General features: G+C 36.8%; 2 protein-coding genes across 2 annotated transcripts in view; both read left to right on the forward strand.

The window, feature by feature from the left end:
• The first annotated feature begins 317 nt into the window (after positions 1-317).
• LOC109108683 (enhancer of mRNA-decapping protein 4-like) lies at positions 318-24,379 on the forward strand. Its single transcript, XM_042775240.1, is given in 29 exon segments — positions 318-544; positions 1,234-1,390; positions 3,145-3,256; positions 3,570-3,669; positions 3,769-3,955; positions 4,126-4,273; positions 4,398-4,502; positions 4,618-4,727; positions 5,518-5,605; positions 5,750-5,844; positions 6,060-6,159; positions 7,497-7,677; positions 7,800-7,866; positions 7,956-8,047; positions 8,254-8,444; positions 8,526-8,602; positions 8,738-8,870; positions 9,619-10,112; positions 10,680-10,781; positions 11,736-11,879; positions 12,025-12,058; positions 12,351-12,531; positions 13,893-14,048; positions 14,206-14,321; positions 14,473-14,638; positions 14,848-15,034; positions 15,875-16,094; positions 18,291-18,454; positions 21,929-24,379. Coding segments are annotated over 29 exon segments (4,179 nt in total). The 5' UTR covers positions 318-456; the 3' UTR covers positions 22,113-24,379.
• A 725-nt stretch (positions 24,380-25,104) lies between these two features.
• Positions 25,105-26,615, forward strand: part of LOC109065766 (neuritin-like protein) — a 28,409-nt gene continuing 26,898 nt past the window's right edge. Inside the window, exon 1 of the mRNA XM_042775241.1 lies at positions 25,105-25,429. Coding sequence (XP_042631175.1) covers positions 25,375-25,429 — 55 coding nt within the window. The 5' untranslated portion in view covers positions 25,105-25,374. The remainder of the gene's footprint in view (positions 25,430-26,615) is intronic.

Raw genomic sequence — 26,615 nt, forward strand, 5'->3', positions numbered from 1 at the left:
GATACAATGTGAATACAGCAAGAGATACTTCAGCCGCCTACATGTATGTGGAAATAAAGGAGATCAAATTAAAGTGTGCTGTTACGTTATTTCTATAGATGTTATAGATAATTGAAATATAGTTTTCTAACTTAAGTGATTTTCTGACAACCACTAATAAAAAAGTAATCATAATACGTTTAATAATGATAATAACACGCCAGTAAAATGAATAACTGGTCTGTAAAATATCTTATTTTTATTCAAAATTTTTATTCAAGAGTGGCTGTCAAGTTAGGTGATTGACTCCGGAACCGAAGAAATCCTGCCAGCAGAGGCGGGGGAATGAAATGCAGGGAACGCTCAACGGAAGTTAACGGACGGTAGCTAGCGTTTATGAGAGGCGAGCTAAGACACAAAATTAAACTATTGAGAATTTGACAGTTTCCAGTGATTTAATTCCCCCTTCCCTACTTTATGGCTTCCAGTTCCAACATGGACATAGAGGGCGCGACCCAGCACCTTCGGGACATCTTAAAACTGGATCGTCCCGGTAATTCGGCCGGTAAGTTGCCGGGGAAGGGAGCAGCTAGGCCGCGGCGCGATGGTGCTGCGCAGTGCCTGATTTCAGCGGCAGCCACCTGACCGTAGTCGCTCAAAAACGCGGGACAGCGCTAACAACATTGTATAAGTGACAAACATCATGTTTTGTGTATTAATCTGATTGAATAAAAGGAGTGGTAATGTAGCATGTAAGGGCTAAACTCCTGCTGGCGCAGCATCAGCTTTGCTCAGACAGAAATAGTTGAGTATCAATTGCGACATAAACATAAATGTTATTCAAAAGTTTAATGCATTTAATATTCTTCACTATGCAGCGACTTGATAACCGTGGCATTATAGATTTCTAGGCGAAGACATGTCAATTCAAAAGGACGGTTTCAAAACCTATTCAACTTTTTGTTCATCGTTAACGTTACAAGGATTTTCCTTATGTTAGAACAATGCATATACAATGTGTTACATACTATATATATATATATATATATATATATATATATATATATATATATATATATATATGTATATGTATGTGTGTGTATGTGTGTGTGTGTATTGAAAAAAGAATATATAATCAATATATACTAATGGTGATGCAGATCATTGACGTATATTGAAAGTCACAAAAGTAATAGTCCGAGAGTGCACTATTGCAATTTTACAACTTGATTTATCAGTCATATAATTCCACAGAGCCCTCTTTGGTAGAGAGCCAGAGAAAACCATCTTTCAATGGAGAGCTGAATGGTGTTCTTGGAGCGGATCTTTTGGGAGCAGGAGGACTTGCCGCAGTGGTGGAGACAACTACTCACAACTCAGACAAACTTAATGGACAGGACATGCAGACTATGTATGTTTTGCTGTCATTAACACTGTGTATAAAGTTAAATGCATTATTTACCCAACGGTTAATGTTATAATATTGTCATGATCTTTTTATGAGCTGTAATTTTTATATTCTAGACTTAAAATATTTACACTACCATTCAAAGGTTTGGGATCTGTAAGATTTTTAAATAAATCTCTTAGGATCACCAAGCCTGTGTTTATTGGATTGAAGATACAGTAAAAACCGTAATATTATGAAAAATTGTTACAATTCTATTATCGTTTTCTATTTATACAGTCATGGCCAGAAGTTTTGGCAGTGACATAAATTTTGTGTTTTGCAAAGATTGCTGCTTAAGCTGTTGTGGTGTTCATTCACATTGTTTCTAGATTATTGTGTAGAGTGATCAGATGCATTTTAAATAATTACTAAAAGCTTCATTGGCCAAAAAATTAACTTTTCACAAAAACACAATGACCAGCTAACATTAATTGACTAATCATTCAGCAGCACACATGCAGTGTGAATGAGTACTAGTCAGGTAAGATTGTAAGAGCAGACTGATTGCTATAAAAGGAGGGAAAAAGTGCTTCAGTCAGCTACAGAATCTTGTCTCCAGCAGTGCAGAGCTTGCTCAGGAATAACAGCAGGTTGGTGTGAGAGCATCTGCACACACAGTGAGGCCAAGACTTTAAGACAACGTCCTGGTGTCAAGAAGGGCAGCAAAGAAGCCACTTCTCTTCAAGAAAAACGTCAAGGACAGACTGAAATTCTGCAGAAAGTACAAGGATTGGACAGCAGAAGACTGGTGCAAAGTTATTTTCTCTGATGAAGCTCCCTTCTGACTGTTTGGGACATCTGGAAAATCGATTGTTTGGAGAAGAAAAGGTGAATGCTACCATGAGTCCTGTAATGTGCAAACAGTGAAGCATCCTGAGACCATCCATGTGTGGGGTTGCTTTTCAACCAAGGGAGTGGGATCTCATAATTCTGCCCAAAAACACTGCCATGAATAAAGAATGGTATCAAAACCTGCAAGAGCGACTTCTTCCAATGATCCATGAGCAATTTGGTGATGATCTGTGCGTTTCCAGCATGATGGAGCACTATGTTACAAAGCAAGAGTGATAAAGAAGTGAAATTTTGGATCTGTGGCAGAAGGAGAAGCAGAAGCCCACTAATAGTGATCAACTCTGAAAACAAATAATGCAAGAATGGATGCCCATCAGTCAGGATTTGGCCCAGAAGCTAATAGCATGCCAGAGTGAATTGCAGAGGTTATGAAGAACAAGGGTCAACACTGTAAATATTGACTCATCATATTTTTTATTTGCCAATAAAAGCCTTTAAAACTTATAATTTGCTTATCATTGTTTTTCAGTATACCACAGAAACATGTGGAAAAATAATCAACAAATGCTAAAGCAGCAAACTTTGCAAAGCACAAAATTTATGGCATTGCCAAAACTTTTGGCCATGACTGTACTTTAACATTTAATTAATTTCTGTGATGACAAAGTTAAATTTTCAGCAGTCATTACTCCAGTCACATGATCAGTCAGAAATCATTCTGAAATGCTGATTAGGTGCACAAGAAACATTTTTCTTATTAATGTTGAAAACAGTTTAATATCTGTCTATCTATCTATCTATCTCTCTCTCTCTATCTATCTATATATATATATATATATATATATGTATATATGTGGAAGCACTGATGAATAGAAAAACTACATGGAAATCTTGCAATAGAATTTTTATTTTTTTTGTACCAGCTGTCTTTCAGGAGACGATGGCTCCACCTGTGTCCCCATCAGAGCAAACAATGTGGAAATTGTGTCCAGTCGTGACTCTAGTATTGACAGTAAAGCTCGTGGCAGCAACAAGGTGTGTAAATTGATGAACTTGTGCAAAAGTGTTTATTATTAACAGTTCAGGCTTTCACTGTCATGAAAAACCTAGAAAAATTATGGACTTTTCATTTTGTATTCAAGGTCTGGAAAAGTAATTCGAAATTAATAAAATCAGTAAATCTTCAACTTGTGCTAAGATTTGAAATATTTGCTTGGCTAGAACTCTCTATATAATGATTTTTTTTTTAAATATTGTGAAAATCATAGATAATAATAGATCAAAATGAGTGGAAACTCTGGAATTTGTTTTTATTCTCTAAATCTTTTTCTCATGACTTTTCTTACAGGTTAAAATTCAGCCAGTGGCCAAATATGACTGGGAACACAAATACTACTACGGCAATTTAATAGCCGTGTCCAACTCATACTTGGCTTATGCCATCAGAGGTCAGTTTGCATGCTGTCCATGGCTCATATAGCACAGTCCTTTGAATAAAATGTTGATAGGATTCAGCTGAATAGCTTGTAATTGTTTTTCGCTCACAGGTGCAAACAATCATTCTATGATCCGAGTGCTGCGGCTGGGATCAACCGAGCGTTCACTGCTGAAGGGCTTCACAGGAGCAGTCACAGACCTTGCTTTCGCCCACTTGGACTCCACCCTGTTGGGCTGCGTGGACGAGGCTGGAAACATGTTTATTTGGCAACTCACTAGCCACAGCAGCAAAATACAGTATCCCCTGTAGATTGAACATGAATAATGATAAAAGATTTTTCACATTTCGTTACCAAATAATCAGGAGCAGCAGGTTAATTCCTGAAGTCTGAATCTACATGTATTGTAGTATAATGCTAATGAGCAGGTGAACTGTGATATTTCTCCTTAACACTAATGTTTCTTAGAGATGAAGTGTTAGTTCACATCCGAAGGCCTGAGGACACTCCGCTAAATTCCAACCGCAGACTCATCTGGTGTCCCTTCATCCTGGAGGACAATGATGAGAACCCAGAGGATGCGTGTCAGACATTGGCACTCCTTCATGAAGACCGAGTGTGTTTTCTCCGGAATTTGACAGTTTTATCACTTTCTTTCCAAAATGTCCTCACATTATTAGATTTAAAATGTTTCTAACAGTATTACTCCCCTAACTGGATTTTTTTTCTTGTACTTGTAGGCTGAGGTTTGGGACCTTGACATCCTCCGATCCAATAACAGCTCATGGCCTGTGGATGCCACTGACCTGAAGGAGGGTTTCATCACCATTAGAGGACACACAGCAGTAAGTCCTGCCGTCTTAGTTTAATGCTGTGTCTGCAGTGTTGTATTAACTGATTAAGAAATTAGATTTAATGTAATTACAATAGCACATAAGTGAGTTATTTCTATTTCTGCAGCGCATTAGTGAGGGAGCGCTGTCCCCTGATGGCACGGTCTTGGCCACAGCCAGTCATGATGGATATGTAAAGTTTTGGCAAATCTACATTGAAGGACAGGACCAGCCCAGGTACATGTCTGAGACATTATGAAATTGAACATACGCAACTGTTTAAAATTTGAGATCAGTAAGATTTCATTTTTAAAAGAAAGAAATGAATATTTATTTTTTCAGCAAGAATGCATTAAATTGATCAAAAGTGACATTAAAGCCATTTGTAATGTTGATGAAAAATTCAATTTCAAATAAATATTGTTCTTTTGAACTTTCTATTCATAAAAGAATCCGGGAAAATGAAAACAATAATAGATCTGAAATGTTTTTGAGAACCAAGTTAACATATTGAAATGATTTCTGAAGGATCAGCTGACACTGAAGCTTGGAGTAATGGCTGCTAAAAAAAAATTATGCTTGCCATCACAGGAATTAATTGCTCATTTAAATAAATCTTTACATTTATTTATAGCAATATTTCACTATGTTACTGTTTTTATTACTGTTTTCATGAAGTAAATGCAGCTATGATGAGCATAAGAGACTGCTTTCAAAAACACAAAATCTTACCAACGAACCAACCAAACGGTAGTGTATAAATATTAACACATCAAACAGTGGCATGTAGCTTTCAAGTATTTCTCAGTTGTTTAAACATTTATTGCTTTTAGTTGTCAAGGAAAAAATGTGTTTTTGTGGTATTTAATGTCTTTAATATATAATCAATAATCAATTATACTGTTAATCATTATTAACAATGTTACAGTAATAGTTTGATTTATTTCATTATTTATTATACTAAAGCTGGCCTATAATTAAATTGATAACCTTGTGAAAAATGTATGTAACCTTGCACCTTTTGCAGATGCCTGCATGAATGGCAGCCGCATAATGGACGGCCTCTTTCCTGTCTTCTCTTTTGTGATGACCACAAGAAGCAAGACCCAGAGTAAGTATGAAGTTTGTATAGTCTTCAGTGATCCAAATTCAAAATTTTTGTCAGCATCTTAAGTCATCAGGGAATCTGACACCGTCAGTGAAATTGTGTCTTAGACACATGCTGTACATTAAACTTAACCATTTATTTTCTTCTGAAGGTTCCTTTCTGGCGCTTCCTGATCACTGGAGCTGATCAGAACCAGGAACTGAAGATGTGGTGCACAGTGTCATGGACGTGTCTACAAACCATCAGGTCTGTTCCTTTCTTAATTGTTAATTATTATATTATATTATATTATATTATATTATATTATATTATATTATATTATATTATATTATATTATTATAATCGAAATTAATATTTCGATTATTATGTTCGATTATTTGGTGGTGTTCAAGCCTGAGCATAAAATTTCTCCTCCATGGATAATATAGTGAATTTTTGAAGATGGTTAATTTGTGTTTCAGGTTTTCTCCAGATCCATTCAACAGCAGTGTGCTACCCAGCCTGAAGGCCAGTTTGGACCTGTCTGCAGAATTTCTCATTCTCAGTGATGTTCAGAGGAAGGTCAGACTCATCATTATTTTATATTTCCTATATATATATATATATAAAAAAGTGTGTATGTGTGTGTATATATATATATATATATATATATATATATATATATATATATATATATATATATATATATATATATATATATATATATATATATATATATATATATATATAATATTTATATAATGTATATATATATATATTGTGTGTGTGTGTGTGTGTATTTTATTTTCTCCAAAAGTCAATGTTTAATGTTCTAATAAATGTGATAATCAAAAAGGATTTATAATCAAATGATTTCATAAAACCTAAACAAATTATTTTAGTTTTATTTTATTTTAGAAATTTGCCCTTTTTGAATTTTCCTAGATTTAGTGTGTTATGATTTAATAATTTTTTTTTTAAATCAAAAATGTGAGGTGTACTCTCAGAGCAGCAGAAGTTGAAATGGCGAGATGGCAGATGCTGAAGATACCATCAGTCATGCTTGAGTGTGTAGTAGATGAAACTGCGCTGCTCTGTCACACAAAGACATGCAGATCAAGTAGCAGTCTTTTTGTGGTTTAATTTTTATAGACACTAGTCCATTGCGACTTTATCCTATGTGCAGCCTTACTTTTCTTTTATTCTTCAAAATTTTGCCAGATTCTTTGACGTTGCGCTTAAAAGGTAAATTCCATATTTACGAATAGATTCAGCCATTCCAACCATGTTTTCCGCTTCACAAAAAATGTCAGATCACCTCTATTTATATAGCGCTTTATGCAATACAGATTGTTTTAAATCAGCCGTTTCAAAACAAATTATAAGGCCCTAGTTTTGTTTACTTGCTCTCATTGTGTTCCAAACCTGTATGACTTTTCTTTCTTAATTGGAAACCAAAAGAAGTTATTTTGCCTAATGTTTCTTATTTCTGCAAATGAAATTTAAGTCGCTGTTCCCTGAAAAACTCTCCCGCTGATTTAGCTCTAAAAATCTCATTCACATATTTTTTTTTTTCAAGAACCAGTGTCATTTGAAATCATTGACATCAAACCTGACACTTAACATCTTCAAGCAGCATGTGTGAAATCTAATCATTGTCTCATACCAGAAAGGACTAAAAATAGGTCATTGTGAAAGTTTTTGGAATTTCAGAAATGATTTTGGGACACGTAGAAAGACAGGAAGTATAAAAGCAAATCAAACACGGTCAGTTGGCCAACTCTAGCATATGTCCTGTTAAATAGGATTCTTGAGCTTAGGTCAGTGTTGCATTTAAAACAAGCAAGCAATGACACTGTGGTTATGAGGAACTGTTTGTTTATTAGCAGCTGATTCTGGGTTGTGTGTTTGATATGTAGGTGTTGTACGTCATGGAGCTGCTACAGGATCAGGAACAAGGCCGTGCCAGCTTCACTGCAGTTTCAGAGTTTCTGCTTACACACCCTGTGCTCAGCTTCGGAATACAGGATGTCGCCCGCGCCCGACTGCGCCACACTGAGGTCCTTCCCCCTGATGAGGAAAGCGAAAGCATGACGACAGGTCAATTTCTTTCTATATTTTCATGCTAGCTGTGTATGTGCAAATGTTTATAGACTTGCTGTAAGTTGAGATGCGTTCCGTTGATGCTTTCTAATATATATTTTTTTAATATCTTCTTACAGAAGGAAACCAGGGACCCTCTGAGTCCAAATCAGGAATCCAGATTAAACTCTACTGTGTGCATACAAAGTAAGTTATTCAGATAAAAAAAGCTCACGATGAAGACATTAAGTTTGCATTCAGTTCTGTGGTGTTGTAACATTCTCTTATGCCCACAGATCACTACAGGATGTGCAGATCTGGTTCCAGCCCAATCAGGGGGCGTCATCTTCCCTCTTCATGCCTCAGTCTGGGTCACAAGATGGCTTTGGTTAGTCTGAGAATGCATAATCGTACTTTTATACATATGTTTCCTAGACTGCCACTGCTGAATCTACAGTGCTATAGCAAAATAAATATATTTGACCAGAAGTTACAGTCTGAATGAATTGTGCTCAGAAAGAAAATGGTGTACTTGTTAATTTTAAAATTAAATACTAAATTGCTTAAATTATATGAAATGTATTTCCCTCCCAGGTTTTTCTGACCCACTGGCTGATCTTAACGTGGAGGCAATGAGCTCTGATAAGGAGTCTGGTGATAGTGGATCGCAGAATGACCTGAGTAAGATTCTGGCTCTTCCAACTCCAGCTGACTTCATGAGTCCTGCCCCATCAGCCTTGCCCAAACTCATGACCCCAGATGCCTTCATGACGCCCAGCACCTCCGTAAGCCTTTAATATTACAGATTCATCATTAGGTCCCTTCAGTGAGGGTGATTATTCATCTTTGCTCTCTTGTTTTTTCAGATGCCTGCTTCTCCTGGCAGCAGTGCAAGCAGCCTGACCATAGTCACGGCCATGAGCAGCTCAGATAGTGCTGCAAGGTGGGGGACTTAACTCATTTTTACATAAATGTCAACTACACAGTGTGTGATAAGAAATACACATCTGAGTGTAAAATCTGGGGCTCTGTGTCCTCTCATGCACTCATAGGCATTGCTCAATTTTCTTTCATACAGAGGCGGAGATGATCTGGCCCAGAGCCCTAAAATGTCTGTTGAATGTGGCAACAGCAGCTTGACTCTGAGTGCCAGCGCAGGCAGTCCAAGATCCAACTCTATCCTCATCTCAGGCCTTGGGGAAAATATCCAGGTACTAATGGACATGTCAAACTGCATATAGTGATACACTGATGTCCAGTAGCCCTGCCATTGTTTAGGTGTATGAAAGATGTTGCCTTGTAAGGTGTATATATATATATATTTTTAGTACTTTATTGGTACTAATTAAATTAAAATTAGTACTTTTATTCAGCAAGGATGCATTAAATTAATCAAAAATGACAGTAAAGACAAAAGATTCAGATTTGGGTTGCATGATTTTTGTTTTTGAAAGAAGTCTCATGTTCAGCAAGACTGCATTTATTTGCTCGAAATGCAGTTAAAATAGTATTATTATGAAATATTATTCCAGTTTAAAATAACTTTTTTTAACATGTTAATTTTTGTCGAAACCATAATGCATCTTTTTTCAGAATTCTTCCATTATGTTTTTTGCTGTCACTTTTGATGCATTTTTATGCATTTTGATTTCTTTAAAAAAAAAAATCTTTCTGCCAATAAACTTTTGTACAGTAGTGTAAATGCTTATGCCATTATGGTAGATATAACGTATATATCCGTATTGACTATCAATCTGAAGGAATTACTCATTTAACAATTCTTTTGTTCATAATGCATCCCTCCATCCACTCCCCTATTTAAAATCCCCATCCGGTTAGGGTTTTTCTCCCCCACTGATGCTCTCTCCATCCCTCCTGCGAGAGGCCTCCCTGCTCTGCGAAGCTTCTCCTTATTCACACAGACTTCCACTTCCTTATTTCCCATCTCCTCCTCCACAGGTTTCCCCTCCAAACCCTCCTCTCTCCCTGGATCTCCAGGCCATAGACCCCATGGTTGTCCCCCAGGCCTCTCCGACCAGAGCTCGCTCTCCAGATGTCATCTCCTCTGCTTCTACGGCAATGTCCCAGGACATCCCTGAGATCGCCTCAGAGACCCTGCAGAGGGGGCTGTCTGGTCCCGCTACTGACTCGGTCCCTGTCCTGCATTCTGACAGCATGGCATCAGCCGCATCAGTCCTCCACCTGTTGTCTCCTAGAGCCCGGAGCAGTGCTGAGCACAGTTTGCTGCCTCTCGAATTGGGCGCAGCATCTGTGGATGGAGAACAGAGACTCAATAACACACCCTCCCTGCTGGAGACGGCTCTGTCACAGGAGAACGCGGTTGCAGCTGGAGGATCCTGTTCTGACAGCAGCGTGAACCACACCTGGCCCGCAGCACCTGATATCACGCGAGAAACTCGCAACAGCCTCAGAGACAATGGTTTGGGAGACTGGTGAATGGCTTTTCTTTTAATATAATATATCATTTTTAAAAACAACAGATGAAAAGTTTGGAATAATTGTGATTTTATGTTTTTGAAAGAAGTCTCTTCTGCTTACCAAGGCTGCATTTGTGATCTTGTGAAATAATATTACAATTCAAAATAACTGTTTTTATTGTAAAATATTTTTTAAATGTTATTTATTTTTATGGTGGCAAAGCTGTATTTTTAGCAGTGATTACGCCAGTCTTCAGTGGCACATGGGCCTTCAGAAATCATTCTGATAGGCTGATATTGGTGCTCAAGAAACATCTCTTTAAAATTGTAATATTTCACAATATTGATATTTTTACTGCATTTAAGATCAAATATATGCATCCTTGGTGGGCATTTTGTGTGTTTTTATGATTTGTTGATATGTTTAGTTAATATTAATATTTAGTATTGATTTATGTTCTGGGAGTTTTATGATCTGTGTGGTGTGTGCAGAGACATGATGAATTTTGAGCAAACAGTGATAAAATTTGAATATAAAAGGCTAACATGTTTGATAACTTTGTTTTGACTGTTTCCTTCCAGCTCTAGGGAGGAAATAAAGGACAGACACATTTCGTCTCCCTACCACAGGCGCACTTATCACCTGACTCAGAATGACAGTCAAGATGCAAGTGCAGAGCAGAGGTACATCTTACATTCTGCCGTATCACTAATGCAGGTGTCTGTGCCACTTCTGTAGCTCAGGTCAAATTACTAATACTTGTTTTTAATAAGAATTTACTCAATTTATGCTGTCCATCTTTGCATTGGCTTGTCCTGCCATGTTATACCATTTTGAGGAAGCTCTAAAATACTCAAAAAAAATCTTAACATTTACTATGAGTCAGTAGGCTAATACATCCTTGCTGAATAAAAGAACTTATTTTCTGCTTCCTCACTCCCGCAAATATGAAAAAATATCTAAAAAATAAATATCTAAACAAATCAAATCAAGAGCTGTAAAAATAAAAGATAGATGATGCAAACAAATCGATAATTAAGCACTGTTCCCAGAAAAAACAACCCCGACCTCTGTTATTTATTGCGTGTTAATGATTGTTCTTATTATTCAGTGTTTTCATTGTATGCGATTGATATGGAGTAGCACTTTGACGATTTCATGTTAAATAAGTAAATGAAAGATCTTTTCTGCTCTGATCTGTCACAAATTAGTTCAACGGATCGCAGTTGATCTGTGATGCATATGGACAAGACCCTATACTGTTCGGCATGCACATGATTCGCAGATTAATTTGCTAATTTACACGTTCAACCAATTTTAAACCACAAGAATAAGAAACGAAATTCGATACTTGCGCACTGTTTTCGCGCACAAGCATATAGAGACGTGTTTCAGACAGCGCGGAAATACCGAGTTGCATATATGTACACCTAAAATTAGCTTGTCAAACCCTCCCCTGTCCAGCCGGTCCGTGAGAAAATTTTCCAAACGTAATCGGCCCGTGGTGTAAAAAAGGTTGGAGACCCCTGGTCTAGGGGGTTTCAGACACCTGTAGTGTCAGTCTTCAGTACCTTAATGATAGTTATGCTAATCTTTTGTCTTTTCCATTTATTTTCTCTTCCTACTGTGATGGACAGTGATCATGATGATGAGGTTGCCAGTCTGGCCTCTTCCTCAGGAAACTGTGGCCCTCGCTCCTCTCACAGACTTCCCGTAAAGGACTGGAAAACATCTCCCCGCAGCTCCCCTAAGCTCAAGAGGAAGAGCAAGAAGGATGAAGGGTGAGTGAACTGCCCTCCTTGCTATGGAAATCTTCCCGATATTAATGTTTATTTTGTTTAATATGAGATTGAGCAATGAGCCCCTTCAGCCATATAATCTGATTGTGTGACTGATTAGATCAACTTTGTTTTTCTCCCTACCCAGAGAGTCCTCACAGTCTAGACAGATTGAGAACCAGGTAAGCCAGTTGATCCCCTGCATCACGATCCGAATGCATTTCTTAGGATTTATATTGTGTAAACCCAATGAAAATGCATGAAGGCTTGTTTTCTGTCCAGTCTCTGATTCATGATATAAATAAAACATTAATGCAGTGGAGACAGAAACCAATGAATAACATGGCAAGCTCAGTAGTATGAATGTTCTGCTGTGACTGCTATGACTCTTACAACTGTGTTGACATCACTCAAACATAACTTGGAGTCCTTGAGCTTCACAAGTGAGGAATGAGTGTGCTGTTGTGTCCTCAGATGAGCACAGAGGTGCAGGATGAGCTTCTACAGATGTTACGGAGCCAGCAAAGGGAGATCGCTGAGCTGAGACAGAACCAGATGGACCTTCTGCAGAGAGTCACCAGTCACATGGACGCTGTACAGAGCTCCATCATGGCTCACATTGAGCACGCCATGTTGGCTCAGCAGGAGCAAGAACGTATCCTTCCACTAGGGGGAGACTTATAGCTAGGATGAAGATAAGAGCAAACACAAATTAGCAAGAAAAAACTAAACAAGGCATCCGTAATGTCACCTTAAGCAACTTAAAAAGGACTATAAAAAGAGAATTTGAAAGCGTGCCAATTCAACAAAAGCTAAATATACTCAAATGAAAAAAATTCAAAATATAATAACATGACCAAAATTAACATAAAAATAACATAAAATACAAATAAAACTTAAAAAATATTTACAAACTGTAAGCCCATTAAAACAGGAAAAGGCAAGAAAGCTGATATGAATGTGATTGTTCTTTAGTGCATGGTATTGTTCATTCATATGCATATTTACACACTAATTAGAGCTGGGCGATATGGACAAAAAAATAAACAATACAATACAATTTTTCATATCAGTCAGTATCAGTAATTATCACGATAAATTTCAAATCTTTGTTTCTTTCAAGTTTAAAGCCAGATTTTTGCTCCTAAGTGAAAGCTGTAGTAACCAGACCATTAATTGTGGTTTAAAAGTACTGTTTATGGTTAGAACATGACAAACTCTTCATGTTTTTGAACTCTTTAGACTTTTCCAGTCATTTTTCCTTAACAAAATAAATCTCTAAATAGAAAAATACATTTCTTCGTTATAATGAGTGATGTTGTGCTAAGTCATGAAACCGGTTTGTGTTGCCTGACTTTGATGACGTGTATCTTCAGCACAGTTTGCAGTGCAGGCTGCAATATTAATAATATTACATTTTCTTTTCTCTTAGATGTGCACATTTGACAGTAGCTTGAGTTAGGATGCAGATGTAAATTAGTTCATCAAAAACGGTAACATCTGTAACAGCCTCATTTTTATATGGTGAAATTTAATTATTCTGTTTCAGTTTTATTAAAATTAAGCATTGGTCTTCCATAGTAGCATACATATAAATCATAACTACACATAGCACTTCAATACCATGGTAAAATGTAAGTATATGGTTTCTAGGTATTTGTATGAAAAACAGTTGTCTAAAAACATTAAGTATAAATGCACAAAAGCTTAGCTTAATCACAAAAAATACTGTAATTATATTCATTGCTCATTTAATACGTCTACATTAATATTACTAAATTTGATATGAATATCCCACATTTCTGCCACAATACCATGGTGCAGTTAGTGTTACTACAGTAAATCCATGGTAAATGATGGTGATTTGTAGATTGAAAAACCTTCTGACTGTATTGTTGCGCACAGTGATAATTCTCGTTATCATTTTATCATCCAACCCTAACACTAATGAATAATCATTTTGGATTGGTCAGGCCCATACAATTTTTTGTTAACTTTAACTAACTGGCGACACAGAGAGAAGAATGGAGCGAATTCTGGCTGAAGGACAAAGCCGGAACCAACAGCTCCAGGACCAGCTAGTTCAGCAGCTTGTCCAGACACTGAACAACAGTCTCTGCAATCGGCTAGACAAAGTTTTGCGTGAAGAAATTAAGAAGACCGTCCCACAGAGTGAGTGCTGATGTTCTGAAGAAGAGCTCAACTGTACTTTTTCTTGGAGAATTCAATACAACAAAGAACATCATGCTCTTGTTTTGTGACTGTGAAACACTTTTATTGATTTAAGTTTTATATGGAGCTTTAGGTGACCTTTTGTTTTATTATGCAGCCATTTCGAAGAGTCTAGAACCTGTGACCAGCCAGATGAGCAGCACCATTGCTGCCAAGTTAACCGCAGTGGAAGGAACACTGAAGGAAAATGTCACCAAAGTTGTTAAATCCAAGGTCAGTGGCTTAAAGTTTGAGAATTAACACTAATTCACAGAACACTTTTTTTATTTTTTTTTAACCAAAACAAAATAGTTTTTTTTTTTTTATTTTTTTTTTATCCAAACTTGATACTTATGATATTATTATTTGTTTTACAAATTCACAGAACACTACGGATGCTATCGGCCGTGCTGCTGCTGAGGCCATGCAGGGCCCCATCCAGTCAGCCTACAAAGAGACCTTCCAGAGCATCGTGCTGCCCGTGTTTGAGAGAGGCTGCCAGTCCATGTTTCAGCAAATCAATGACAGCTTCAAACAGGGAACCCACGAGTGTAAGAATTATCCCATCTGACTTTTTGCTTTGCTTGTTTATGGTAATGAAAAAATAAGTGGAGCATATGAATGAATCTAACAGATTGTTGAATGCTCTTAAGCCTGTTTGCACATCTTGCATCTGTAATGCAAGCTAATTAATAAAACTCTTTTGCTTTAAGCAGTGTTGTAATGTGTTGCTGTAACTAAATATCACATTCTTCCACAGACATCCAACAGCTGGAGACACACATTAAGAACAGGAAACAGCAGGACCAGGATGCACGGGATCCCGTGATTGGCCAGCTGCAACAGATGATTGACACGCTCCAGAGTTCTCAAGACCAGCTGGCCACCACCGTGACGGCCAGCGTGTGCTCTGACGTACAGCGTCAGCTCCACATGATCGTGGGAAAGTAAGGCCACACGGATGCAGCACAAAGCTCATCCATTATTTGTTAGAAATCAATATAAGGAAAGGAGGAATGCATCAATCGTTTATTCTCTTTCCTCTGGAAAACTTTATTGCATGAATAGAGGAAGCGATTGATTTAAGAGTTCATGCAGAGAAAGCATTTTTTGGAGCGCTGCATTGAGTACCTTGCAAATTGATTGGCAGGTGTGGCACCCAGCCTAATACTGGGTTTAATTTCTGTCAATAAAGCTGGTTTGTTTCCCTCCCACACAATTGCAATATAGAGTATGTAGTATTAAATTCAGGATTAAATCCCTGTGGCATTTGAAACCAAAATTTTTAATAAATTTTTTTTTTTTAGATTTACATTGCAGTGCGGTTGTTCCAATTCATTCAAAATTTAGTCTCAACCAATACTCTTAAAAGCTTACATAGGTTTTTAACCACTATACCTTATGTTTTAACATGTTCTTCGTCAATGAAATCTTCGTCTATAAATTACAAACAAAAAATAACCATTTAACCGTAATTAATACCCATTTTAGTGTTATAGTGATATTTGGCCATTTTTCAAATTATTTCAAATTTGGTAATTATCCTGCAATGAAAGTGACATTTTTTTTTTTTTTTACATGTTATTTTCTCTCTTTAGATAATGTGATTTCATGTATATCAGCTCTATGTTGGCCATCAAAAAAATCCATATTGGTTGACCACTTCCTATTTTTATTCCACAGCGGTATTCAGTGGTGACAAATATGTTATTAAATACACAATTTTTGGAAGTATCCTGTCTTATATTAAAATTTGTGTAGACTAAAGGTGTCTGTCCTCTCTGCAGTCTGCAGGACTCAATCCTGACGCAGGTACAGCGCATAGTGAAGGGAGAGGTGAGTCTGGCCATGAAGGAGCAGCAGGCAGCTGTCACCTCCAGCATCATGCAGGCCATGCGCTCGGCCGCAGGAACACCTGTACCCTCCGCACATCTGGACTACCAGGCCCAGCAGGCCAGCATACTGCAGTTACTACAGCAGGGCCAGCTCAATGAGGCCTTCCAACAGGTTGGTTACTGATGGCTACACAGACACACACACATATGCGTCATATTTCTTATATTTCTCAAGTCAGCCTGTATCATGCTTTTGTGAGCATGCTTTTTGGTCTTTAAATGGTTATTAGGGAATCATTGATTAGATAAACTTCTGTCAATAGGTCTTTTAACACTTTTACATGTTAAGCCACATTATTTAATCATTAAAATGTATATAAATGTAATTAAAAACTTCAATATATGAGCTAGAATTATTCATTTTATGTTTTCTCACATTAACTATTATTTGTATTGAAAAACATCAGAATCTTATGAAATCGCAAAATAAATGTATTATAACTTAAATATACTTCTTTACAAAAACGTCTTTACAAAGTCTTCTCCATTGAGGAATCAGTAGCATCTATGGTTTTTATCTGTAGAGATTTTTTTTAAGTTAAGCATTAAAATAAATTAAAAACCAAATCAACAATTAACAATTATAAAACTAAACAAAAGATCTGAAATCAAGTCTGCAGTAGTGTTGTTTTTGGCGGCCTGTTTTAATTTTAGTCTTAGTCTAGTCTTTGTGTGAAGCTGTCATTTTAGTTTTTATTAGTTTTAGTCACGTTCATACTCTTTTTAGTCTAGTCTACTTTTTAGTCAACGAAAACTGATGACATTTTAGTCTAGTTTTAGTCACGTTCATACTCTTTTTAGTCTAGTCTAGTTATAGTCAACGAAAACTGATGACATTTTAGTCTAGTTTTAGTCAATGAAAATGGTATTTTAGTCTCTTTTTAGTAATGCAGTTCTATTTAACCCAGTCAATATAGTACAAGTACCTAGAAGTATAGACGAAACAAAATTTTCTTTTAGCCAAACTCATTTCAAACAAGGTTACCTTATTATATTATTGTTACCTTATAGACTCAAGAATACATCCATTCCAGACACGTAAGACTCTCTGATTTGAATTTACATGTATTTTACCAACCAGACATGTTAGAAGTACACACATAAATTTAAATAAAATAAATAAAAACAATAATAATAATAATCTGCTAATTTTTCTCCCAAAGACGAACCCCGGCTAGCCGGCCATTGGTCCCTTTCTCTGTCTCAAGGCTGATTTATACTTGACGCGTTCGCAATTTCGCTTGGGTCATCGCAGTGTTGCTGGATGTTCGTTTTGAGTGCGCGCAAACTATTCATGTGGCGTAGTGCACAGCATTTTTTGTAACTTTCCACATAGCTCCGCATCTGAACATGCATGAGTTCAGGGCGATTCTAGCTGAACATGCACGTCTGTGTCGGCGTTTGTGTGAAACAGAAGCAGTTTAAAAAAAAATGTTTGCATAGTTTGTCCAAGGCTTCTTATTTGAAGTACGTTTTTATTTTTATTGTATAAAATAGAATTAGAATTCATTTAGATTAATTATACACTATTTGCTTAAAGTTGTCTTGTGTTTGATGTGTAATACAGCCAATAGTTTAAGATTGTTTTAAGTTTGTACATAAAGAAATGATTAATTCATCAACTCATTTATCACAAGATTGTACTGGCAAATGACTTCTTCTCACCGGTGATTCCCGACTTGAGGAAGTGACGTCGGTCGCGTGTGCGCAGTGAGACACAGGAAACAGAAATACTGCAAAATAATAATAATAACGACTAAACGAGACAAAATAACGTTAAAACATTTTGTTTCGTCTTGTTTTTGACAACGAAAATGAAGAGACATTTTAGCATAGTTTTTATTTTGTAAACCACATTTAGTCTCGTTTTTATTCGTCAACGATATTGCATTATACATTTAATTATAGTCATCGTCACATGACCAGCATTTATGTTGCGTCTCGCCTCGTTTTCGCCACATGATAAAGGTTCGTTGACGACGATATTTAGTCATAATTTTCGTTGACGAAAGCAACACTAGTCTGCAGTAACTGTTATTAAAGTATACTCTTGATTTGTATTCATAACTTGTCAATTTATTACACCAATTTGCGTTTTCTGTCAATTGTGGTTGTAGGGAATCACTGTAATTAATCCTGAAAATTGAAACCAAACAGTCCTATTTCTACAGGTGATATAACATGAGATGTGACCTTTTGTGTCCTTTTACTATCGTCTCTCTATATGTGATCATCTTCCATAATATCACTGTATTGTTTTAGTATGTCACCTTTTTTCACAGACTGTTCTCTGTGCTTTTTCTTGCAGGCTTTATCCGCAGCAGACTTGAATCTGGTGCTGTACGTGTGTGAGACTATTGACTCCCAGCAAGTGTTTGGCCAGCAGCCCTGTCCACTGCATCAGGCCGTCCTTCTGTCTCTCATCCAGCAGCTCTCCACCAACCTGAGCACACGCACAGAACTCAAGATCAGGTTTGTTCCCTTCAAATTCGTCAGTCACTGCAGTCATGGTCTATACCTCTTTTTTTTTTTTTTCATTTTTTTTTTCTCATGTGTCCTTTATATGGAAATTATTCTTTCAGCACCCCTCTCAGTTTAAATGAGTATGCAAGAGCATGCACAGCACTATGCTATTAATGATTAAACACTTAAGTATTTATTTATAGCCCTCTGTATGTTGTACGTGATCAAGGGCAAAATGCAGTTTCATATCACAGGATATTATTCCTTTAAGACTCAAGATATCGTCCCTTTCACCTCTTTACTTCCTCTGTGGATGACCTTGTGGTGAAGGGGACATCCGCTTCTGTGGCAGTGCTGCATTGGTCTGCAGTTATTAAAGTGCTCTACTGTCAGGGCTGCATTAGAGTTCTCTGCTGGCGGAAAGGGACCAATCCCGTGAATCACAGAATAATGCTCTGCCTGTGTGCTGCCAAGTCCCTTTACTGCTATAAACTGCTCAGTCTGCCAGTCCTATATCTGAATTGCGCTCTAAAATACTAGTGTTTCATACTGCCCATATGTGCATATACATTACCATCTGTAAGTCTGTCCTCTTTCTGCACGGACATAAGAATGTTATTTTAAAGGGATACTCCACCCCAAAATGAAAATTTTGTCATTAATCACTTGCCCCCATGTCGTTCCAAAACCGTAAAAGTTATGTTTGTCTTCGGAACACAATTTAAGATATTTTGGATGAAAACCTGGAGGCTTGAGACTGTCCCATAGACTGCCAAGTAAATAGCAGTGTCAAGGTCCATAAAAGTTATCGTCAGAATACTCCATCTGCCATCAGACGTGCAATCTGGGTTATATGAAGCAACGGGAACACTTTTTGTGAGCAAAGAAATAAAAAATAACCACTTTATTCAATAATTCCTTTGTCAACGGTCTCCTCTGTGTCTCTTGCTATCACCGTATGCTGTGTATGCTCTTCTGTGTCATCCGTGCCACAAGGACGCGCTGTTTCTATGTGTATTTAGCTTTGATTTAAAATAAAACAGCGCATCCTTGTGGCACGGATGACATAGAAGAGCATACACAGCATATGGTGATATGAAGAGACACAGAGGAGATCGTTGACAAAGGAATTATTGCTATTTATTTGGCAGCCTATGGGACAGTCTCAAGCCTCCAGGTTTTCATCCAAAATATCTTAAATTGTGTTCCGAAGATGAATGGCACTTTTATGGGTTTGGAACGACATTGGGGTAAGTGATTAATGATGAAATTTTCATTTTGGGGTGGAGTATCCCTTTAAGCAGGAAGACGCATACTTTAGGTTTGATCAATTTTTAGCACCAGAATTAATATTTAAAGCAGTCTGCGCTTTTTTTTTTTTTTCATGACAAAGAACATTAGACATCTTCATATTCAAAATGATTAGTGAAAGTATGATTTTCATGTATATTTACTTTTATTAATAATTACTTGAATGTATTTTAGTTTTTGCTGCTTAATATTTTTGTGAAAACTGTGATACACTGCCATTAAAAAGTAAAAAAGAAAAAAAGCTTTTCCATCACAGGAATAAAGTAGATTTTAATTAACATTGCGGTCAAACTTATTGACTAAAAGAAGCGTGTTGTATGTGCTAGTACAGGCCTGATTCATGAATATTCATTAACTTGATTGGAAGCTCCCATTAGATTACCAAAGAATGCTGTTATGACCAAATTAATATTCACACACTACACCTTAATCCTGCTTTGGGCGTACAGTACATAAGACATATTTTTGCATTCAGTAACAGCTAGGCGAGTGCAACGAAGTGGAACAAGCAGGAGTCTCCAGGCACTTTTTTTTTTGTTTGTTTGTTTACCTGAACACTGTATAATGTGGCACTCATGGCACGTGATCCTGAAAAGCAAGTCTGGCATCAGCGCAACAGCTGCTTCACATTATGTAACACTTGATTTAAACCAAAAAAAAACAAAACAAGAAAACTCTGTAAACAGTAAACCTAATATTAAAACAGATTGCAAAGGCTTTGAAATCTTTTTTGGATTGGTACTCCTGGCCTGGGTATTTTTTGTTCTACAAACACTACAGCAAAATCTGATCCAGTTGACTTTTTTTCTAGCATAACAAGGTGTATTTTGTCATACCACCCATTCCTGTGTGTCATGCTACATAGTTAAACATCACCTTTCATCTTCGCATTATTTCTATGTACCAGGAATGTAATATCTCTCCAGGCCAGAAGATTATACTTGAGATAACAGCACTGTGGGCTTAAATGTATTGGAACTAGACCTCCACATGTGAAAATAGAGCAAATTGCTGTGAGGCATGAAAGCTTAGCCATCTGGACAGGACTGTACTGCAAAGTCCTGAGGATATATAAGGTCATTGTATTACTTTTTTTTTAATCAGAAGCTTTAACTTAATGATCGCTTGTAAGGTAATTAAGATGACCTCTGTGCAACATGCAGCTCAAGTCTCTGGTGGTATCATACACCAGTCTGTTCATTTTAAACAGCAGATGGATAGATTTCCCAGATAGTTTTCCAGACAGGTGGCATTTCATAATCCTTGATGGACTTAAAAAAAAAAAAAACTAGCCTGGAGAGAAGACCAAAAAAAGCTTAGCCCAGAATAGCTTAAAGAAATAATAAACATGTTCTGTTAGCACAGCTGTCAAAAAAACAGCAGATTTGTGTTCGAGGACTGGAATGAATGACTTGTGCTGGCTGCATACACTACCATTCTTTTTTTTTTTTTAATTAATATTTTCATTAATCAAAGATTTAAAAGACATTTACAATGTAACAATGATTTCTATTATAAATAGATGCTCTTTTTTTCACTTTTATCAAAACATCCTGAATAAATTTATCACAGATTCCCTGAATATATTAATCCGCACAACTACTTTCAACATCAGTTAGCACCTTGTCTTTTAAAATGAGCATATTAGAATGATTTTTGAAGGATCATGTGACACTGAAGTAATGGCTGCTGCAAATTCAACTTTGAAAGCCTCAGACCTCTTGCACTTTTTGAATTTAATATTAATACATTGTTAGAGGTCTGGCCCAGTGCAAAGTGCTTCTAATATTAATGAGAATTGGCTTCAAAGCAAACTGGTGATCATAACAGGAGAGATTAAAGGAACTTAGCCCTCCCGCAAAAACACTTTGATAAAATAAATGATGTAAATTGTGCCTCCAGTTAGTCTGACGTGAGAGAAAACATTTGCTCCTTAATAACGCAGATGATTTTTTTTGATGGTTTTGATGATGTTAGCAGGTATTTTACAGTCGTTAGCCAAGAAACTCTAAATGCCTGGAGAAAGCGATTTTTTTTTTTTGGCGCATATGAAATGTTTTTTATGAAAAATCTGTTTTATCAGAATATGCAGACTTTTGAATGTCCATCATTGCAGAAAGATCCCCACCCCCCAAACATGACCCCTTTCTCTTTTCTCTCACTCTTGTTTAGCTATCTTGAAGATGCTGTAATGAACCTGGATCATGGAGATCCAGTCACCAGAGACCACATGTCTGCAGTGCTGTCCCAGGTACGACAGAAGCTCTTACACTTCCTGCAGCAGGACGCCCAAAGCCCTCTGAGCAAGCGCGCACGGCGCCTCATGATGATGCTGCAGGGCCTGGTCAGTCACTAGAGCCCCTCCGGATGGTGCAGCTGACATCTTCACAACCCCTCAGTCATCGTTCTGCAGTCTCGTAGATGACCATCATGACCTCATACCACCCTGTTGTTCACTTGCTTTATCTGTGCTCTGCAGCTTATTGGCTCTCTCAGAAGCACTTTTGGGAGTTATAGTCAAGGTTTGGACTTAGGCTATATTAGCGATTTTGGACTACATCTCCCCCATCTTTCCCTCCCTCGTTCCTTTCAAACTATTGTTGATATCATTTTTCTGCATGTGAAAAATCCTTAGTATGAATGCAGAACGGGACATAGGCTACTTCAGTTATTTTCATTATGCATTCAATACCAGGAGACCACAACCTTTTTTTTTTGTGCTTTCATTCTTGACACATCAGGAACAAGACTGTGGAGAGTGTGAGAGAATGAAAATTATAACATGAACACTCCAAATTTCTTCTGAATGGATGGTTTCCTGGCTGCTCTGCTTTTTTCTCTATTTCTTGTGGTGAAATGCCTTTAAACGCTGCAGACATTGAGACATTATCATCACCTCGTGAATATTAGCCCTGTTGGTAATTGATAAAGGTTGTATTTAGCCCACTTACCCTTATCTGACTCAACTGTTCTGCTAAAAATAATTTGGTCAAGTTGCTGTTTTTCATGTCAGGTGGAGCATCATACGTGTTCCTGGAGTTTTTGTTGATGCTGTCAGTATTTGAAAAGTTCAAACAGTTTAACTTCTGGATAATTGCAAAAAATTGACCCACAGAGTTGATACCATGTTTTTTCAAACCCTGTAAAATATGTAAGAGGGCTTATTACATTACCAAGGAATGCTAACAACATAGTTATTTAGAATTTCTTGGAAAGGAACCTTGAGTCTGTAACTTGCAGTACTTCTGTAAGTCTCTAGAGGGCAGGCATTTATGTATATTCTTTCTAATTTTACATGCTGCTTCTGTGATTTTTTTTTTTTTTCCCCCCCAGAATTACACTACAGCGAAGGCAACAAGGCTCTTCTTTAAAAAAAAAAAATCAGTTTTTTTTTTTTTTTTTTTTTAAGTGAAATTGTTTCTTTCTGTATCGCATTACCCAAATATTTAAAAGTGTTGGAGAAAGTGGAGGAGAAATGCCTGTATTCTGCGCTGTTCTGGTTAGTTGATTGTATTTTATTTAGATTGAGATTGCCAACACTTGTTATTCGTTAAGAGGGACTATTTGGTCATGCCCTTTGATAAAGGAAGAACAGAAAGAAAGTGCCTTATCAGACTGTTGCGCATCAAATATTGGTAATCGGGTCTTCTTACCCAACTTGGGCGCCGCATTAGTGTATGTGTGGCCTATATCCAAGCAAATTTTCTTTTTCAGTAAAACACGGAATTGAAGTTAGGAATGGACAGGTTTGTTACTGAAACATTTTCTTACAAGTGCTGTAAACTGTGATCTGAGTTTATTTTTTCAGCCATTTATTCCTCACAAGTTTCATGCTAATGCGACGAGGAAGTGCCGGCCCTGCTGATTGTGTTTGTGTTAACACATTATTTGTTCCCCTGTCGTCTTTATTTTTAGAGCTCTGCATATTATATCCATAGCCATTTGCAGCAGTCAGTGTGGCTTATTAGGACATTTTTACAGGGTGAAGGCAATGTGTCCTCTTTTGCTTTTTTCTCATATGTATAAAAAAATCAAGCTCTTTAACAGACATGAGCCTGCTGCGTAATTCAAGGTAAGTCTGAGGCACTAATAAGGATATATTAAACTCAGCATGCTTGCATGCTAATGGTGAGAGCCATGTATTCAAACATAGTTAACCTTCTTACAAATTCAAAACCCCACTTTTTGTTCAAGATTTGTACACCTGGATTGATCCTGTTTCATCTTCATTTCTTTCTTCTATAGTATAGTGTCCAGCAAAGGTGACCTGTGATTGAATAGATTGTCTTTTGTTATGTCAGGTTGAAAACGTCCTCTTGTCAGTTTTAAGATTTTGTTGCAGTGCAAGGTTAATTGGTTTTCGATGCTGTTTTAGACATGTCTGATGATGTTGGGCTTACTATACTAATACACAATGCCTTCAGTTTTTGAGGCTTACAGACCTTTTTTCCCGTCAAGAGATTTGCATTGCAGGTTGTGAATGACAATTTAATTGTCTGTAATTTTTTCCATTGTGTTTTGATTTTTGTTCCTTGTGAATGCAATTCTGTTGTATATTTTACACTCATTTATTTCATCCTAGACGTTTTGGAATAAAAAAAGGAAAACATTGTTCAGTGTTGAGTTAGACTGCGTGTGTTTTCTTTTCCATATACCTGTTTTAATTCTAATAAGCTGTGGCACCTCCTTACACCATTTAATATGGATAAAGTTTAAGTATTAATGAAAAGACAAACATGAATAAAATCATTTGAAACTAAATGAACACAGAGATGAAAATATAAATGCTTGAGAAAAAAAATCAATGTACTAAATATTTAAGATGCACAAAACTTAAAAAAAAAAAATCATTTCATAAACTATCAAATGTTTTATTTGCATATAGGTTCCACTTAGTAATAGTAATTTGCTTTTATGAATTGTTTCTGAACATAGGATATCCATCAGTTATTCATACATTACATGCAGTATATAATATTTATGTGTGAGTGTGTGCGTGCGTGCAACATATAAAACCTGTTTATGTAATTAAAACTGATACAAACTATGGTAATACTTAATTTTAATGTCCTTTGTTACACATATTACATTTATTATGGTAATAAATTATGCATAATTACATGCAACTAACCCTAATTCGAACCCTATAATAAGTACATGTTGTTAATTAATATTACTCCTTAAATGTAGTATAATTACTCTGACTGTAACAAGGACACCTTAAAATAAAGTGGAACCGAATCTGCAGTAGCTTAACTATTAGTGTAATTTTAGTACATTTTATTAAAGAGCATTAGTTAATATCATCTCAAGTAACGTAAAATATAGATTTTCAAATATTAATATCTATGTACGTAAACTACTGACGTTAGCATTATGTAAAGTTTGCTGATGACTTGTTAATGATAGTGTATGTAGATCTGCGTGAGTGAAATGAAAAGTTGTGCTAAACCTCTGTCGTGTTCCCGCAGCCTCCTCCCCTTTACTACAAGATACGCGCGCTAGTGAATCATTCATCACTCCCGCGCAATGCGAGCCGAAGCTCTGAGTTTCTGCTGAATGAACACACACATCTGACTGAACTCCCTTCAGTTTCTGTGCACTGGGATCTGTTCAGGATGACACCTCTCCTCTGCAACGCCTGCCTCATCTTGCCTGTTGCGTTACATCTGCGTAAGTTGATGCTAAAACATTTCCTAAATTGTTTCAACCGGTCTTGCGTAAATTACGGACTTCTGACAAAATGGTTTAGTGGTTGCTCGCTCTTTCTAGCCTGCATACACGAGTACACACACACACAAACCGCATCTTTGGTTTATTTAGGCTGCGATGAATCAGCTTCAGAGATATTATGACAAACGTTAGATCAGGAGAAGGCTACCTTATCGGATTATGACATTGTTCATGGGCTGGTTTCCCTCATTTTAAATGTGATGAATGAGTAAAACAACAGATACAAAATAAAAAAAAATTGAGTGTGTATCTGTCCAAAGTGCTGCAGAGTTCAGCCTCCATCGCTCGAGGAGTTGAGGCGAGCTCTGGATGTTGCCGAGGCACCGCTGACGTCTCGCTGTTTCTTTGGAGTCGATGCAAATGTTGATGTGACTTATTTCCCTCGAGGATTTAATCTGTGTGGGAGGAAGAAAGAAAAAAACACCGATAGTTACAAATCATGAATAAAAGCAGCTGTTCTGCAACTCACAGCTCTTCTCTCCGGAGAGTAAGCCCCTTTTGCGCGTTTACGGAACAAGATGTAAGCAGTCATAACGTGTGTTAGGCAGTATAGGATTTAAAATAAACAAGTGAATTGTATGGAATTGTGCTTCTGATTCTTTATAATGATTCCGGTGTGGTTCTTTAATGGTTCCATTGTCAATTCTTTGTGTAGCTACTTTACAGGAAGAAATGTTAATTAAAAAAAATGAAAGAAAAGAAAAAAGGTATAAAGAAATTGTTGAATTTACTGCTCCCAGTTTGTTGTAAAACGATTTCAAAAGAACAGATTAAGTAAATTAGAAATAGCGTAAATGTAATTCTTGTCAAATGTGCTCTTAAACTTTTTAATGACTTTTTATAGGCTGCATAAAGTTAAAAATTAATAACTTTTTTGTTTGTTTGTTTTTACAAAATATCACTTATTAATCTAAAAATGTGTGCCTAAAGACTGGTCATATGAACACAGTCTGACGAGATTTAAGTACAACAGGTTTATTTCAAGTCGGACGCCACGAAAGCAAGTAATAAACTGCAGTTCAGTCAAATTACATCAATAACAGCTCTGACTGATTCATAAGTGTTTTGATTCACTAAAAATGAAGCGCCTTAAAAGAATCATTCATTCATGCGGCAATCGAACTGC

The sequence above is a fragment of the Cyprinus carpio genome, chromosome A18 (genome assembly GCF_018340385.1).
Source record: "Cyprinus carpio isolate SPL01 chromosome A18, ASM1834038v1, whole genome shotgun sequence".
In the NCBI taxonomy this organism is placed as follows: Eukaryota; Metazoa; Chordata; class Actinopteri; order Cypriniformes; family Cyprinidae; genus Cyprinus; species Cyprinus carpio.